Below are 17,171 nucleotides of genomic sequence, written 5' to 3'. Positions count from 1 at the left end.
ACTTGTTGAAGTGGATGATACCACAGGACCTGTGGAAATAGTGGGAGTTATATTCCCACTTACACTGGATATTGGATGAAGGGGGGGTGTCCTTTGTAGAGGACTGATCGATGCTCCGGATATGGGAGAATTCAAATCAGATACATTTTGTGCTGGAGAATCTAGGGAAAAAGTCAAGTGTCTATCCATAGGACCCAAAACAACAGGTGTAGAACTTTTAGATTTAGCTTTCCTTTTCCCCATGGTCAGTTAACTTATACAACCTGGTATCCTGCTGCTCAACTCCACGGTGCTCCCCGGTGCTCCAAGGGGCTCCCAAGGGGCGTGACCTGCCCCTTAGGGCACGCCCCTTCGGCCACGCCATGCGGCCGCCTCCGCGGCAGCAGGGATCAATTTATAGCAGAAAAGAAGCAAGGCACTGAAGACGGACCCAGTGACGTCAGGGGTCCGTCCTCGGGGTTGCCTGTCCGGTTTTCACCCTCACTGCTGCTACAGAGGGCTATTCGGGGCAGCAAAACACGTTCCTCTAGCGTCCACAGGTAATAGCAAATGACTCCCCATATCTATCTATATCCCCTTCCAGAACTGAATAATAATAATAATTGAGAAAAACCTTTTAAATGTTCAGAATATGATAAAAACTTCAATAATAATAATAAAAATAACCCGAGAAGTCATAAAAGAATACACACTGGAGAAAAACCTTTTAAATGTTCAGAATGTGAAAAAAGCTTCAGTCGAAAACATAACCTCAGAATTCATAAAAAAAAGTCCACACTAGAGAAAACTCTTTTAAATGTTTTGCATGTGATTAAAGTTTCTTTCATAAAAATGTTCTCAAAAATCATGAAAGAATCCACACTGGGGGGAAAAACAATTTAAATGTTCAGAATGTGATAAAAGCTTCACTCACAAAAGTATTCTCAGAAGTCATGAAAGAAAGCACACTGGAGAAAAACATTTTAAATGTTCTGAATAGGATAAATATGTTTATAAATTATTTGTGAAGTGCTCAGACCAAGAAACCCATATAATAGTGATGTCACTACAATGAGGTTTTCAAGGGGACCATCATCGCCTTCACTAGTCCCCAGCCCTCCCTATTTCTTAAGGCCTATGTAAAGCCTATCTGGTGAGTGCATCCAATTTAAGGTGCTGATCTATTTTGGGGAGCAATTAACGATGTTGCCTCTCATTGGTAACTTATTAAAATAACAATGAAAAATAAAAATAAAAAATATAAGTGTAAAGTGCTTAAATAAAATACTAATCGTTTTTTCTTATCTGGTTAAATTCCCGTCCCTCCGACCCGGATTTCGTCTCTTCGTCAGGGAGGGACACTAAGAAAAAATCAAACAAACAGTGTATGTTAACTCAACTTAACTAGTGAAATAATAATAATGACTTTGCAATCTAAATCTAGATCTAAACACTATTCAAACATTGTTAAAAACATAAAGAACCCTTTATTCAAGTTCTTATAAATTTTTTAAGTTCAAACATTACCTAGTGGAGGCTCACTTGTTACAGGAACAGTCAAAGTCAAAAATTTATAAGAACTTGAATAAAGGGTTCTTTATGTTTTTAACAATGTTTGAGGCTCACTTGTTACAGGAACAGTCAAAGTCAAAAATTTATAAGAACTTGAATAAAGGGTTCTTTATGTTTTTAACAATGTTTGAATAGTGTTTAGATCTAGATTTAGATTGCAAAGTCATTATTATTATTTCACTAGTTAAGTTGAGTTAACATACACTGTTTGTTTGATTTTTTCTTAGTGTCCCTCCCTGACGAAGAGACGAAATCCGGGTCGGAGGGACGGGAATTTAACCAGATAAGAAAAAACGATTAGTATTTTATTTAAGCACTTTACACTTATATTTTTTATTTTTATTTTTCATTGTTATTTTAATAAGTTACCAATGAGAGGCAACATCGTTAATTGCTCCCCAAAATAGATCAGCACCTTAAATTGGATGCACTCACCAGATAGGCTTTACATAGGCCTTAAGAAATAGGGAGGGCTGGGGACTAGTGAAGGCGATGATGGTCCCCTTGAAAACCTCATTGTAGTGACATCACTATTATATGGGTTTCTTGGTCTGAGCACTTCACAAATAATTTATAAACATATATTTTGTTTAATTATAAAAGAAAAAGAAATATTTCTAATTAGAATATAGCTGTGATTATAAGAATATATAGCAACAAGTGTCACAGATTACTAAGAAATTTATCTCTCTAATTTGTAGTCAACTGAATAGGATAAAAACATCAATTGAAAAGATAATTCATGAAAGAGTCCACATCGGAGAAACACCTTTTAAATGTTCTGAATATGATAGAAGACTTCACTTAAAAATATAATTTCAGAATCCATAAAAGAATCCACACTGAAGATAAATCGTATAAATGTTCTACATGTGATAAAGGCGTCAATCAGAAAAATACCTTCAAAATTCATGAAAGAATCCACATTAAGAAAAAAAACAAATGGAAGATTCTATAGTATAGTGAGAAATAGAACCTATTCACAGAAAAATATTGGACACATAAAAGGTTGAAATTGGCTTCTCCTTACCTATAGGATGATTGATTTCTAATTACAATCTAAGGCATCTATAGATTCTGTAAGAAAGAGTTTCAAATGTTGTAGCTTGTTGGAAAGGGTTGATGGCTGAAAGTTTCTATACAAAAAGGCACAATAAAGTCATCTGTCTTATCTGTGAACTGCTTAGGTTTAAGCGGGTGAGAAATTTTTAAATAAATAAATATTACAATATTGCTGGAGAATGAAGAGGTTATGATCACTTGGGTCATCCCCATTCCAGCAATAACAAGCTGGATATAAGGAGCCTGGATTGAGTAGTAAAACAGAAAAACATCATAATGTCATTGATCAGTCTCAAGTGATTTGCTCTGAATTGCATGGAGAAACAAAAATCTTTACATACCAAGAAATGTAGAAGAAGAAAATGTGGCAGTTTTTGTGCCACAGGCTTGATTAAATGGAATTTTCCAGCACACCTGAATAGATTGTTTATTAACGTTGCATGTTACATTTAGGGCTTGCAAATTAATTGTAGTTAACTATGCAATTAATACATTAATTATTGATAATATAATGAATTAAAAAACAATTCCATTGCAGCATCTCCTGTCTCATCCAAATAACTCTACTTCTCTCTTGCACTCCCAATCCCTGTCCTCGGATGATCCAGCATCTCTTTCCCTTCTTACCGATTTACATTAAAGGTGGTTCTCTATTGCTCCTTGGTACTGGCAATATTGTATATATGTTATCTGTAGCTTGGTCCAAGGTTTTCCTCTGGCTATCCTGTTGCTTCTAACATCACTTCCTGTTTTGCATGGGCAAGATGGGTCAGAGGGAAAGCCTCGGAGCAGGCCACAAGCAGCAAATGTGCAGCACTGTCAATGCTGGGGAACCAATAGAAGACCACCTTTAAGGTAGACCAGCAGTGGGGAGAAGGGGCAAATGTCAAACTGCAGGGAGGGGAAGGGAGTGAGCTGCAGACCTATGAATAGAACTGGAAGGGCCACTATTGGAAGCTATGGCCAAGGCATTGAGGTCCAGAAGCCATGAAAAAGGCTTGGTGCTGCCCACCACCAAGTTTATGGTTCTGCTGAGGGATGTGGAGGTGAGGGAGGCAGGTAGGAAAGAGAGAGAGAGAATGAATCCCAGGAAACAAAGAGCTAATGAAGCTGGGAGATGAGAAAGGGAGAGATTTGGGGGTTACAATTTAGCATTACCAGTATATGTGAGACAGAAACCATACACTTAGGAGTGAGATCCCGAGATCCTTTACTCTCATGGCACATGCCAAAGAGTTGTATTGTTATATTCTGTTTACTGTCATATTTTTCTGGAGTCATCAGTAAAAACTGTTATAAAATTATTCTCAGCCATCCGAATAGCAATTCCATCTCAGTTAAGCATTTTCTTGTATTTATTTCAAAGTCTGGATTTTTTAAGAAAGTGTAAATTGATAGCATGTAGCCACTCCTTGCCAGAATTTCGTAGACTTCAGCTGCCTGCCAAGTCATAACCTCCTTCCCCTTTTCTCATATGAGAGGAGTTCCATCTCCTTTATCATCTCGGTCATTCTTCTTTGAGCCTTTTCTAGTGACGCTATATCTTTCTTGAGATAAGGAGACCAGAATTGAACGCAACACTCTAGGCACGTGTATCTGGCTGTGGCTCGTGATAAAAATGAAAAGTAAACACACTATTTGCATAAATTATAGTAATGGGCAAAAAATTTAAAAAGCACATGTCTCTAGCACCTGAGTTAGAGGCGCATCTCAAGCGCATGTATTAAAGGTGCGTTTTATGTGCACGTCCCCTCCATCCAATAGCACTGGCGCGCCTATGATTCGTGCATTTGTCCATGCGCATTTGTCTTGCACGCACTTGACTATGAACCATATATAAGTATATCTATATAGTTATATGTCAGTATTAAATGGTAAGTAATGATTTGGACTGCATATTGAATAACACACAGAAATGCATAGAGTTCAATAAGCAATTCTTCAAATAGTTTATAATCAACACTCCTTTAACCAGGTAAGTCTTTTTGCCAAGGTTACAGCTCAAGATCTCTCTATTGAGTCTCTTTGTGGGTGTGACAGTGTGGCCTAAGTTCCACCCTTTTCTCCTTCTCTGAGTCTCAAATCTGCCAGTGGGTGGCGCTGTTTCACTAACACATTCTATAGTGAGGGACAGGTAAGCTCTGTGGGACTCAAGGGAACCTGCCTGTTTCTGTTGATTGAAAATATGGTATTAAAGCAGCATCCCCTACTGGCAGCAATGCAGTTGGAGGACTTGCCTTCAGCTTAGAGAGAACAGTGATATGGTGTGTAGAGAATGACATGGGGACAAATTTGTCCCCGTCCCCACTGCTGTGTCTGACCAGAGCAGGGCCGCCATCAGAAATTTCTGGGCCCCTTACTGAGCAATCCTATTGGGCCCCCCATGCACCCCTTCCCCCCCGACTCCCCCCTTCTTCCATGGGCCGAATACACACATACTTTTCTGCTAATGCTCCACCTAAGCCATCCCTTAAAATCTTCTCACGTCCATTGGGTGATTTGGAATAGAGGAGATATTCATAAAAAGAACGTCCGTCAAGATCTTTACTCATAGACTGTGCCATTTGCTTTAAATCATCTTCCATCATTAATCCAAATTGCACAATTCTTTCTCTGTCTTTGTCCTGAATGACATCTGGCCACATTGCTGGATCCTTTCAGTCAACAAATTTATGAGCAGGCGCGGAGAACGCATTTTTAAACAAATGTAGTTTATCCTTGTACTCCTTATGTAATTTTAATCATCTATGGATATGTTTGTATGTTTATTGTTCAAATGGTTTTATTTATTTCACCAAATTTAGTTTTGTTATACGCATTGAAAATATTTGATATTACGCTTAAATCAAAATCTCAATAAACTTGAAACTTGAAACGAGTGCCCGTGAGATTGTGGGAGGGTTAAATACTCAAAACTTAGAAGAATAACAATTCACTTAAAGTTTTTGCTACGCCAGCTTTCTGGTATCTTTACATACAGTGGCGTACGTAGCATTATGTAACACCCAGGGCCTATCATTTTTTGGCACCCCCCCCCCCCCCCCATCTGTAAGAAAAACATGATTTTTAGTAACAAACCACACGTCACACATGAGTACCTAGGAAAAGGCAGCATCTTACATATTGCAGTGAGCAGTACATCAATACACCCATTGTAAAACTAAACAAGCCAGACCAGCACAGATCAATCCTACACCGTCAATCCTAACAGAAAACCATGTCTTTCGAACACACTGAACATAGAAAACACCCAAACTAACCCCTCACCCTTTTACAAAACTGTAGTGTGGATTTTAGCCACAGTGGTAACAGCCCTGACGCTCATAGAATTCTGAGCATCAGAGCTGCTACCACCACGGCTGGCGCTAAAAAACGCTCTACAGTTTTGTAAAAGGGGGGATAAAATAGAAATACACAGTTTCAACGCTCTAGCTCAGAGGTGCCCAAACTTTTTGAGCTTGTGAGCTACTTTAAAATGACCAAGTCAAAATGATCTACCAACAATAAAATTAAAAAACACAAAGCACACTATACGCTGAGAAAATGTTAATTATCATTCCTATTCTGGGTTTTTTTCAAAGAGGTCACCTCAGTAACAACCATACAAAAATAGACAAATATACCCCCCATCCTTTTTATTAAACCACAATAGCAGTTTTTAGCGCAGGGAACTGAGCTAAATGCCCAGCGCTGCTCTTGATGCTCATAGGCTCCCTGCGCTAAAAACCCCTATTGTGGTTTAGTAAAAGGGAACCATATTGTAAAATATAGACAGCAGATATAAATTCAGAACTGTGCATAGTAAGTGAAGGGAAGTTTTCATCTCTGGGAATTTACCCAGTTAACTATTAAGTTATTTGGGCAAATTCCTTTGAAAACTGTGGTAATATTGCCTCCACTTTGCTAAATTTAAAATAAAATCATTTTTCCTACCTTGTCTGGTGATTTCATGAGTCTCTGGTTGCACTTTCTTCTTCTGACTGTGCATCCAATCTTTCTTCCCTTCTTTCAGCCTGTATGCTTCCTCTCCTCCACACCTCATTCCCTCCCCCAACTTTTTCTTCCTCTCTTCATGCCCCCTTTCTTTTTTCTGTTTCTCTTCTTTCCTTCTGTCTCCCTGCCTGCCCCCTTTCTTTCTTTCTCCCTGCCGTTCCCCAAGCCACTGCCAGTGCCACTGCCATCGGGGAACAGGACCTACCAATGGATAACAGGCCCCAAAGCTGACGCCGACGCATGCTCTCCCTGCTTCAGGCCTACCAGCATTCCTCTCCCCGACGTCAATTCTGCCGTCGGAGAGGAAGTTCCGCCCAGCCAGGCAGCAATTGGCTGGACCGAACTTCCTCTCTGACGGCAGAATTGACGTCGGGGAGAGGAAGACTGATCGGCCCGATAGATCATCAAGGCAAAGTGAGTCCTGGGTGATCGACTCACTTTGCCTTGGCGAGCCACTGGCGCCCCTGCCTTAGAACACTGCCTAGGACCCTGGGCGAGCCCAGGCCCCCTGTCAGCTCCGGGCCCCTGAATGCAGGACCGGTAGTACTGCCCTGATGGTGGCCCTGGACCAGAGGTCCATCATGACCAGCAGTCCGCTCACGCGGCGGCCCTCTGGTCTAAGACCAGCACCCTAACTGAGACTAGCCCTACCAGCGCACGTTCTTGTTCAGCAGGAACTTGTCTTACTTTGTCTTGAATGCTTGGAGGGTGTTTTCCCCTATAACAGCCTCTGGAAGAGCGTTCCAACTTTCTACCACAGAACTTCCTTACGTTTGTACGGAATCTATCCCCTTTCAACTTTAGACAGTGCCCTCTCGTTTTCCCTGCCTTGCAGAGGGTGAACAACCTGTCCTTAGCTACTAAGTCTATTCCCTTCAGTACCTTGAATGTTTCTATCATGTCCCCTCTCAATCTCCTCTGCTCAAGGGAGAAGAGGCCCAGTTTCTCTAATCTTTCGCTGTACGGCAACTCCTCCAGCCCCTTAACCATTTTAATCGCTCTTCTCTGGACCCTTTCAAGTAGTACCGTGTCCTTCTTCATGTACGGTGACCAGTGCTGGACGCAGTACTCCAGGTGAGGGTGTACCATGGCCCAGTACAGCGGCATGATAACCTTCTCTGTCTCTTCAGTCCAGCATCTGCCCCTTCCATTCACTGTCGGTCTTTCCCTGCCATCTCTCCTCCTGCCCCCCCCCCCCCAATTTGGTCTGGCATCCATCATCTTCCTTCTGTTCCCCTCATGGTCTGGCATCTTTGTCCTTCCCTCCCCCCTGTGGTTTTTAGCATCTCTCTCTTCTCATTTCCTCCACTCAGATCTGATATCGTTCTCTGCTCTCTCTTCCCTTTTCTTCTCTGGTCTTCCTTCTCTATTTTCTGCCTCCATCTAAATTAAATTCTTTCTTACTATTTAGTCCTGTTTCCCTCTTTTCACCGTGTATACCCACAGCTTGTCACCCCTTTCCCTCACCCCTCCATTATCTTACTATTTTCTTCCCCCTTTATTTATCTCCTCCTTCCATCCAGTATGTGTTCTTTCCCCACTTCCATTTAGCATCTGCTCTCCCCTCTCAACTGACATCCATCTGCCTTCTGCTTTCTCTCCCTTCTTCTCACTTTCATCATCTGTCCCCTTCTCTCATCTCCTCCATTCCATCATCTGCCCCTTCTCTCTCTCCCCCCCCCCCCAAGTTCCATCATCTGCCCCCCTTCCCCTCACCTTTGCGGGTCACTTTCTTTCCCCTGAGGGTGGCTCATGTCAGAGGGGAAGCTTTGGCCGAGCAGAACCACTTGCAAGGAACAGTGGAACTTATTTGATTGATGTCGATGCTGGGGCCCGTTGCCATTTGAAGGAGAAAAAAAAAAGGGACCTGCAAAGGCGAGAAGAAGGGAAACCTCCAGGACGGTGTCAGGTCAAAAGCGTGCCGGGACAAAGGCGCGCCCAGACAATTGAGCGCAGTGTGCGCCGCCGCGCCACTCTAAATTACTGTTTTTAGCGCTCCGACAGGGGGCGTGGGGGGGAACCCCCCACTTTACTTAATAGACATCGCACCGCGTTGTGGGGACGTTGTAGGGGGCGTGGGGGGTTGTAACTCCCCACATATTACTGAAAACTGAACTTTTTCCCTGTTTTTAGGGAAAAAGTTAAGTTTACAGTAAAATGTGGAGGGTTACAACCCCCCACGCCCCCTACAACGCCCCCACAACGCGGTGCGATGTCTATTAAGTAAACTGGAGGGGTTCCCCAACAAAACCCCCCATTGGAGCCCCTAAAAACTGTAATTTAGAGTGGCGCCGCAGCGCGCGCTGCACTCAATTGTCGGCGCGCGCTTTCGTCTTTCGCGCCGTTGTCTATGAACCCTCCAGGACAGCTGCTCTTTACCCTCCTTCAGCGGCCCAAGAGTCCAGACCATCAGCGGCAGCTCTGTGTACTTTTAACTTCGGCACAGAGCTGACCCTAAGCAGTAGTTTAGCGCGGTTTCATGAGGCAGCCTCGGGGCCTTTGCTTCGTTGATGCGATGTGGGCCGGCCTAGCAAAGGCCCCGAGGCTGCCTCACGAAACCGCGCTAAACTACTGCTTAGGGGTAGGAAGTTAAAAGTACACAGAGCTGCCGCTGGTGGTCTGGAGGTGCGGAGACAAGGCAGGAGGCAAACGCGGTGGAAGGCAGGAGTCCCGGCCCAGCGACTGCAACAGGAAGTTGCAAGTCAGCTGACGCCGGCCTTTCGTTGCGGCGGGGACCGAATCCTACGCGGACCGGCAAGATTTTTTTACGGTCCGCGGACCGGCGGTTGAAGACCTGCTACTTAGACCATTTAAATCAGCGTTCTAAAGCATGCACGCCCGCGGGCCACATGTGGCTCTCCAAGTTTTATTTGCGGCTCGCGGTCTGGACTGGATCATTCCCTTCCTTTTGGAGCAGCAGCGGGTCTGGCCGGTTCATTGCGTTCAAAGCCGCGGGTGGGCGGCTCCTTGCGCTATTTGCTCCTGCATCGGAAGCCTCTCTGACGTCACAACATCAGAGAGGTTTCAGACGCAGGTGTGGATCTCGCAAGGAGCCGCCCCCCGCGGTTTCGAATGGAATGAGCCGGCCAGACACGCTGCTGCTCCAGTGGCGTACCAAGGGGGGGGGAGCGGTCCGCACACCTGGTCACCCTCCACTGTTCTTCATGGTGTCAGGTCAAAAGCGCGCCGGGACAAAGGCGCGCCCACACAATTGAGCGCAGCGCGCGCCGCAGCGCCGCTCAAAATTACAGTTTTTAGTGCTCCGAAGGGGGGGGCGTGAGGGGGGTGACTGAAAACTTAACTTTTTCCCTGTTTTTAGGGAAAAAGTTCAGTTTACAGTAAAATGTGGAGGGTTACAACCCCCCAAACCCCCATAATGCCGGCGCGATGTCTATTAAGTAAACTGGGGGAGTACCCAACAAAACCCCCCGTCGGAGCCCCTAAAAACTGTAATTTAGGGCGGCGTGCGCTGCGCTCCAATTATCGGCGCACGCTTTTGTCTTTCGCGCCGTTAGAGTGCGGCTCACGGCTCGTCTAGAGCAGGGGTGCCCAACTGCTTCCCTTCCCTTCTCACTGCCGGCACCATGCTCTATGATCTCCCTGCTTCTCTCGCCGCCCGACCTCAATTCTGACGTCGAGAGGACGTTCTGGCTAGCCAATCGCTGCCTTGCTGCCCGGAACGTCCTTTCCGACTTTATAATTGACGTCGGGCAGCGAGAGTTGGTCGGCCCCGTGGAGATCTCTGCCTGTTCCCAATGGCGCCAGCAGCAGCCTAGTCCCCGGCGGTGGTGGCATGGGGGAGGGCAGGAAGGAAGAAAGAAAGAAGGGGGGGGGGGGCAGGGAGCCAGAAGGAAAAAAGAAAGAAGGGGGGTGGCAGTGAGCCAGAAGAAAAAAAGAAAGAAAGGGGGGGGGGTGGCAGGGAGTCAGAAGGAAAGTTTCAAGTTTCAAGTTTATTATATTATTTGATTAAACGCTTTTCAGAATACAAAGCGTTTTACAAAGAAATAAAATTAAATTTCTAAAATCACAAATACATTGTAATTAAAATTAACTACTTTAAATTAAAAACAAACTGGGGTAAACAATCCACATGAAACAATAGGAAAGGGGGAAGAAAGAAAAAAAATACAATTTATATAAAAAAAAAAAAAATAAGCAGGTTGGGTTAGTACATAGGGAAGGTATGAAGAGAAGAAGAAGAAAAAGAAAAAAATTTTTTTAGAGAACTAGAAAATCTAAAGAGAAAGGGAATTTAATCTGAATTTAATGAAGGAAGAAGAAATTCGGAATTAATCGGAAAATTAAACTTTAGTTAAAGGCTTCTTTAAAAAGAAGACATTTTAAACTATTCTTAAATTTTTTCAAAAGAAAAAAGAAAGAAGGGGGGGACAGGGAGCCAGAAGGAAAAAAGAAAGAAGGGGGGGGGGACAGGGAGCCAGAAGGAAAAAAGAAAGAAGGGGGGGTGGCAGGGAGCCAGAAGGAAAAAAGAAAGAAGGGGGGAGTGGCAGGGAGCCAGAAGGAAAAAAGAAAGAAGGGGGGGGGACAGGGAGCCAGAAGGAAAAAAGAAAGAAGGGGGGGTGGCAGGGAGCCAGAAGGAAAAAAGAAAGAAGGGGGGGGGACAGGGAGCCAGAAGGAAAAAAGAAAGAAGGGGGGGTGGCAGGGAGCCAGAAGGAAAAAAGAAAGAAGGGGGGGGTGGCAGGGAGCCAGAAGGAAAAAAGAAAGAAGGGGGGGGGTGGCAGGGAGCCAGAAGGAAAAAAGAAAGAAGGGGGGGTGGCATGGAGCCAGAAGGAAAAAAGAAAGAAGGGGGGGGGTGGCAGGGAGCCAGAAGGAAAAAGAAAGAAGGGGGGAACAGGGAGCCAGAAGGAAAAAAGAAAGAAGGGGGGGGACAAGGAGCCAGAAACAAAGCAAAAAAATGGAACAAGGAATCAGAGAAAGACAGACATAGAAAAAGAAAGAAAAAGTTGGGGGAGGGAATGAGGTCTGGAGGAGAGGAAGCATACAGGAGGCTGAAAGAAGAGAAGAAATATTGGATGCACAGTCAGAAGAATAAAGTGCAACCAGAGACTGATGAAATTACCAAACAAAGGTAGGAAAATGATTTTATTTTCAGTTTAGTAATAGAAATGTGCCAGTTTTCAGAAAGAAAAGATATTAAACTTTAAATGTGAGTGCTGCAGAAAAAATAGAGTACTTGGAGGGCCGCAGAAAAAAATAGTTAATGTCTTATTAAAGAAATGACAATTTTGCATAAGGTAAAACTGTTAAAGGAAAGTTTTATAAACTATAAAGAGTTTAACCTCATACAAAATTGTCATTTCTTTAATAAGACATTAACTATTTTTTTCTGCGGCCCTCCAAGTACCTACAAATCCAAAATGTGGTCCCGCAAACGGTTTGAGTTTGAGACCACTGATTTAAAACATGGTCTAAGTCACAAAAACCCACCTAAAATGACCAAATAAGCACTGCAAACACATAATACAGACCTCCACACACTACCTTAGTGATCATACCCCCACCACCCCCATAAAAATATTAATCACAACTTGGAACATCATCACCTGGCAGCCTGGCATAGGAAAGCCTAGTCGTGCTGCACAGAGGCGTCTTAAACCATCTTGGGGGTTGGTTAGGTAGCCATAGAGAGGTGGACCCATGCCCATAAGCCCCTGTAATCACTGCATTGATATTGAAACATGTGCACTCCCCTATACACCCCCAAAACCCTTTTTTACTAGCATATAAGTGACTCCTGCAGCCATAAGGGTTATTGGGGTGGTAGATAAGTGGGTCTAGAGGATTCTGGAGGTGGTTTGGGGGGCTCACCATGCCCTATAAAGGAGCTGCAGTGAGATGAAGACATGGCACCCTTTTTGTGAAGTTCACAGCAGTGCCCTGTATGGTACCCCACTATTTAGGTACCATGTCTGGGTGTTCAGTCCATCACTTTGTAGACCCCTCCCATGTCCAACAGGGCTTGTTCTAGGCGTTTAATGACTTGGATGAAAAGTTGGACGAAAATGTGGTATAAAGATGGACAATTTAATGGCTTGGACGATCATATCAGCAGGACGTATAGTTAGACGATTTTCAAAACGAAAAAAAATTTGGACATATTTTTTACTTTGGACGACTTGCGACTTGGATGAAAACGGACTTAGACATTCCTTTCGATTATGCCCCTCTATGTGCACTTCACAAAGAGCATACTCTAATTACAACACAGGGAAAACCCCACTTTCAAGGGTTTTTTTCTTGTCATTTCAATCAAAATGCAACGGGAAAAAATGCAGTAGACTCTCAGTTACAAACAAAAAAAAACTGCAGATATGTACAAGATGCAGGCAGAATTTATTGTGACAAATATAAATTTATAAAAACCTTTTTACCAAACAAGGGACCCAACACGGTCCGTGTTTCGGACAAACCTTCGTCGGGGGTCCAATATGCAAAAAGGTTTGAAAAATATGCCACAAAAATATAGAATAAAAAATCATAAACCAAAAAGGTCCAATACGCCGAGAATCGCCAACTGCTGTAAAGCGTCTCACAAAGTTTGTGAGACGCTTTACAGCAATTGGCGATTCTCGGCTAACTGGACATTTTCAGTGAAGTTACAACAGTTTTGGGGTTTTTTTTTTTTTGGTTACAAGGGAGGAGAAGTACCTGGATTAATTCCGGAAGAACTTGCAAATTGGATATTAAATTGACTGTACGTTACTGTGTGATATAACAAATAGATTACAGTTAGAGTACAAATAAGATTACGTTACATTTAAGGGATCTGAATACTTGCTTGGTGTTTTGGGGAGGAAGAGATTATTTAAGTGGACTTTTTGGGGGAGAATTTATCTAGGAGGAGGGGGAGGGGTTGGGTTAAGATATCTGGATAAATTTTTTGAAAAGTAGAAACATAGAAAAAAGCAGCAGAAAAGGGCTATAGCCCACCAAGTCTGCCCATTCCAAGTATCCCCTCCCCTGAATTTACTCCCTTAAAGATCCCACGTGAGTATCCCATTTTCTCTTAAAATCCATCACGCTGCTGGCCTTTATCACCTGCAGTGGGAGTCTGTTCCAATGATCCACCACTCTTTCGGTGAAGAAGTACTTCCTGGAGTCGCCATGAAACTTCCCTCCCCTGATTTTCAGCGGATGCCCTCTGGTGGTCGAGGGTCCCATGAGCCAGAAGATATCATCTTCTGACTCGATGTGTCCCGTGATGTACTTATATGTTTCAATCATATCTCCCCGTTCTCTTCTTTCCTCAAGTGAGTACAGCCGCAATTTTTTAAATCTTTCTTCATACGTGAGATCCTTGAGCCCCAAGACCATCCTGGTGGCCGTTCGCTAAACCGACTCGATCCTCAGCACGTCCTTTCGGTAGTGTGGTCTCCAAAACTGAACACAGTACTCCAAGTGAGGCCTCACCATGGCTCTGTACAACGGCATCATAACTTCAGGTCTCCTGCTGACGAAACCTCTGCAGATACACCCCATCATTTGTCTTGCCCTGGAGGAAGCCTTCTCCACTTGATTGGCAACCTTCATGTCCTCACTAATGATCACTCCTAGGTCGCGTTCCGCTGTGGTCCTAACCAAGGTCTCACCATTTAGTACATAAGTTCTGCGCGGGTTTCTCTTACCCAGGTGCATTATCTTGCATTTTTTAGCATTGAAGCCTAGCTGCCAAGTAGTTGACCATTGTTCCAGCAACAGTAGGTCGTGTGTCATATTATCAGGTAATAAGCTTTTGCCTACTATGTTGCAAAGTTTGGCGGCGTCGGCGAACAGTGATACCCTTCCTCTAAGTCCTTGCATCATATCTCTTATGAATAAGTTAAATAGAATCGGGCCCAGGACCGAGCCCTGCGGCACTCCACTGATCACGTCCGATGCTTCGTAGGGTTTTGATTTCTTTTCGAAAAGTTTTGAAGTCGCCCGTTGCCGTCAACAGGTTGGAGATGGAGTGGTTAAGTTTTGCTGCTTGCGTCGCCAGAAAGTCATCAAACATCTTTTTGCGCTGAGTGCCCTTGAGTGGAGGGAAGGCAAAAGGGTTCGGAGTTCTTCTTTGTCTTGAGATGAGGATCTGGTTTAGGCAGTTGTTTAGATGGGGGGGGGCGGAGCCGTTTAATGCTTTGAATAATAAACAGTAGAATTTGAATTGACTCAGACACACCTGGTTTTACTGTTCTTGGTTTCTGTAACAGTCAGGATAGCAAGCAAGCAGACTGGTTTTGCTGGTTTTGCTGTTCTTTTAAGAACATAAGAAGTTGCCTCCGCTGAGGCAGACCAGAGGTCCATCTCGCCCAGCGGTCCGCTCCCGCGGCAGCCCATCAGGCAAGCAAGCAGACTGGAGGAGACATGTCACGTAGCCTTCGAAGTTTCAGTTATTCCCTGACCATACTATGCCATACCATAAACTGATTCAGACAAACGACCGGACTTTTGGTACGTAAAGTGTGGGTGTACTCAGGTGGCGTGCCAAGTTTACACTTAAATTTGTGCCAGAAATTGTTTTTATTTTCATTTATATTTCAAGTATTACAGCATAGCTTTGATGTTATTTCTATTTTTTCAGGTTGCTTAAGAATTCTGGGTAATTTGAGTTCCAGTTAACAGAGAGGCTGCTGCATCTTGAAAGTTCAGCTACATATACAAATATTAATATGAATACCCAACACTGCATATTTTCATTTCACAACCAAACCCTGAATAAATTATCTGGGAACAGACCTGCCATGACCTGTTTCTGAAACTGGGTTAATCCAGAATTAAGGATCAGGTAACGAAGCTCACCCTTCTTTGGAATAAATCCCTACAGTTTTTTGTCTAGAAATAATGCAAGCATTGCCCTAGTATGTAATTAGTCTGCATTCAAAATTGCTCATCCTACTCAGAAGGAAAAGTAAGAAGAAATATGTGTCTTTAAGTACTTTTTAAGCTGCGTCAAATCTGCACATAACCCAAGCACTCAGGCAAACGATTCCATAGCAGCGGACCGGAAAACCTGAACATGCGGCCATCCTAATCTCAGCACTATACACAACTCGCAACAGCAAAATGACCGACTGCTTTGCATTTTCTGACCTCAAGGTGCTCACAGGATGATGTAGGAAAGCAGCTGGCAACTTGGCCCAGAGCATCACAGAGCATTCAGCGAACCAGCCTGCGCTAAAAACCGCCATCACGGTTTTGTTAAATGGGAATAGCAGAGAAAGGCCTCCATGATCCATCCAGTCTGCCCAAGAAGATAAAATCCCAGTGTATGATATGATACCATGCACTAACTGTATATACTCAAATATAAACCGACCTGAATATAAACCGAGGTAACCTTTCCCCCCCCCCAAAAAAAAAAGGAGGAAAAAAGGTTGGCTTGAATATAAACTGGGGGAGGGGGTTTAATATTCAAGTGCAGAGTCTTGCCTGCCCTAGTCTGCACCCTGTTCACCCTCCCTCACTGCTCTGCCAGGCTCTGCATCCGCCGCCCTCCCCCCTCCCTCCCTGGAAGGTTCTGTCCCTCCCGCCTCAATGTCCTAACCCTCCGGCCTTGCACCTGCATGACCTGATGAGCTGTCTATACTTATGCAACACCCCAGCACCTCCCTCAGTACCCCACGATCCCCTTTTCCCTCAGGAATCTGTCCAATCCCTGTTTGAATCCCTGTACTGTACTCTGCCGGATCACTTCCTCCGGGAGCGCATTCCATTTGTCCACGACCCTTTGGGTGAAGAAAAACTTCCTTGCATTTGATTTGAACCTATCTCCCTTCAGTTTCTCTGAGTGCCCCCTCGTACCTGTCGTCCCTTTTAGTCTGAAGAACCTGTCCCTGTCCACCATCTCTATGCCCCTAAGTATTTTGAAGGTCTCTATCATATCCCCCCTGAGCCTCCTCTTTTCCAGAGAGAAGAGCCCCAGTTTATCCAGCCTCTCAGCATATGGGCAGTTTTCCAGCCCTCTTACCAGTTTCGTTGCCCTCCTTTGGACTCTCTCAAGAACTGCCATGTCCTTCTTGAGGTGCGGCGACCAATATTGAATGCAGTATTCCAGATGTGGGCGCACCATCGCTCGATACAGCGGCATGATGACTTCCCGCGTCCTGGTTGATATGCCCCTCTTGATGATGCCCAGTATCCTGTTGGCTTTCTTCGAGGCTGCTGCACACTGTGCGGATGGTTTCATGGATGGATCCACTAGCACACCCAAGTCTCTCTCAAGTCCGGTGTCTTCCAGCAATCTCCCCCCCATTTTATACTCGAACAATGGGTTCTTTTTTCCCTATGTGCATGACCTTGCATTTATCTACGTTAAAGCGCATTTGCCATTTGTTTGCCCAGTCCTCCAGCTTATCGAGGTCCCTTTGCAGTTCCTCACACTCCTCCCTGGTCCTAACTCTGGCGCAGAGCTTGGTATCGTCTGCAAATTTTATAACCTCACACTTTGCCTCCGTTTCCAGGTCATTGATAAATATGTTGAAGAGTAGCGGCCCCAGCACCGATCCCTGCGGCACACCGCTTGTGACTCCCCGCCAGTCAGAATATTGGCCCTTTACTCCGACCCTCTG

General features: G+C 44.4%; 2 protein-coding genes across 4 annotated transcripts in view; both read left to right on the top strand.

The window, feature by feature from the left end:
* LOC117346602 (histo-blood group ABO system transferase-like) overlaps window positions 1–17,171 on the top strand; it is a 187,888-nt gene that overhangs the window by 78,544 nt on the left and 92,173 nt on the right. The gene's annotated exons all lie outside the window — the stretch shown is intronic.
* The window catches only part of LOC117346605 (histo-blood group ABO system transferase 1-like), a 49,623-nt gene that overhangs the window by 16,951 nt on the left and 15,501 nt on the right, over window positions 1–17,171 (top strand). Inside the window, exons 1-2 of one of the 3 annotated variants that reach the window (XM_033916455.1) lie at window positions 14,805–15,054; window positions 15,185–15,388. The exons of 1 other annotated variant lie outside the window; for it this stretch is intronic. Coding sequence is in view for 1 of the 2 variants with exons in the window: in XM_033916454.1 (XP_033772345.1) it covers window positions 15,877–15,935 (59 nt within the window). In the remaining variant the exon portion in view is untranslated. Of the gene's footprint in view, window positions 1–14,804; window positions 15,055–15,184; window positions 15,389–15,435; window positions 15,936–17,171 lie in introns of those variants that run through there. One more of the 3 variants, XM_033916454.1, reaches the window with a different exon arrangement.

This window comes from Geotrypetes seraphini, chromosome 12 (genome assembly GCF_902459505.1).
Source record: "Geotrypetes seraphini chromosome 12, aGeoSer1.1, whole genome shotgun sequence".
Classification (NCBI taxonomy): Eukaryota; Metazoa; Chordata; class Amphibia; order Gymnophiona; family Dermophiidae; genus Geotrypetes; species Geotrypetes seraphini.
Note: the sequence above shows the minus strand (reverse complement) of the source record. Positions and strands in the feature narration are given on the sequence as shown.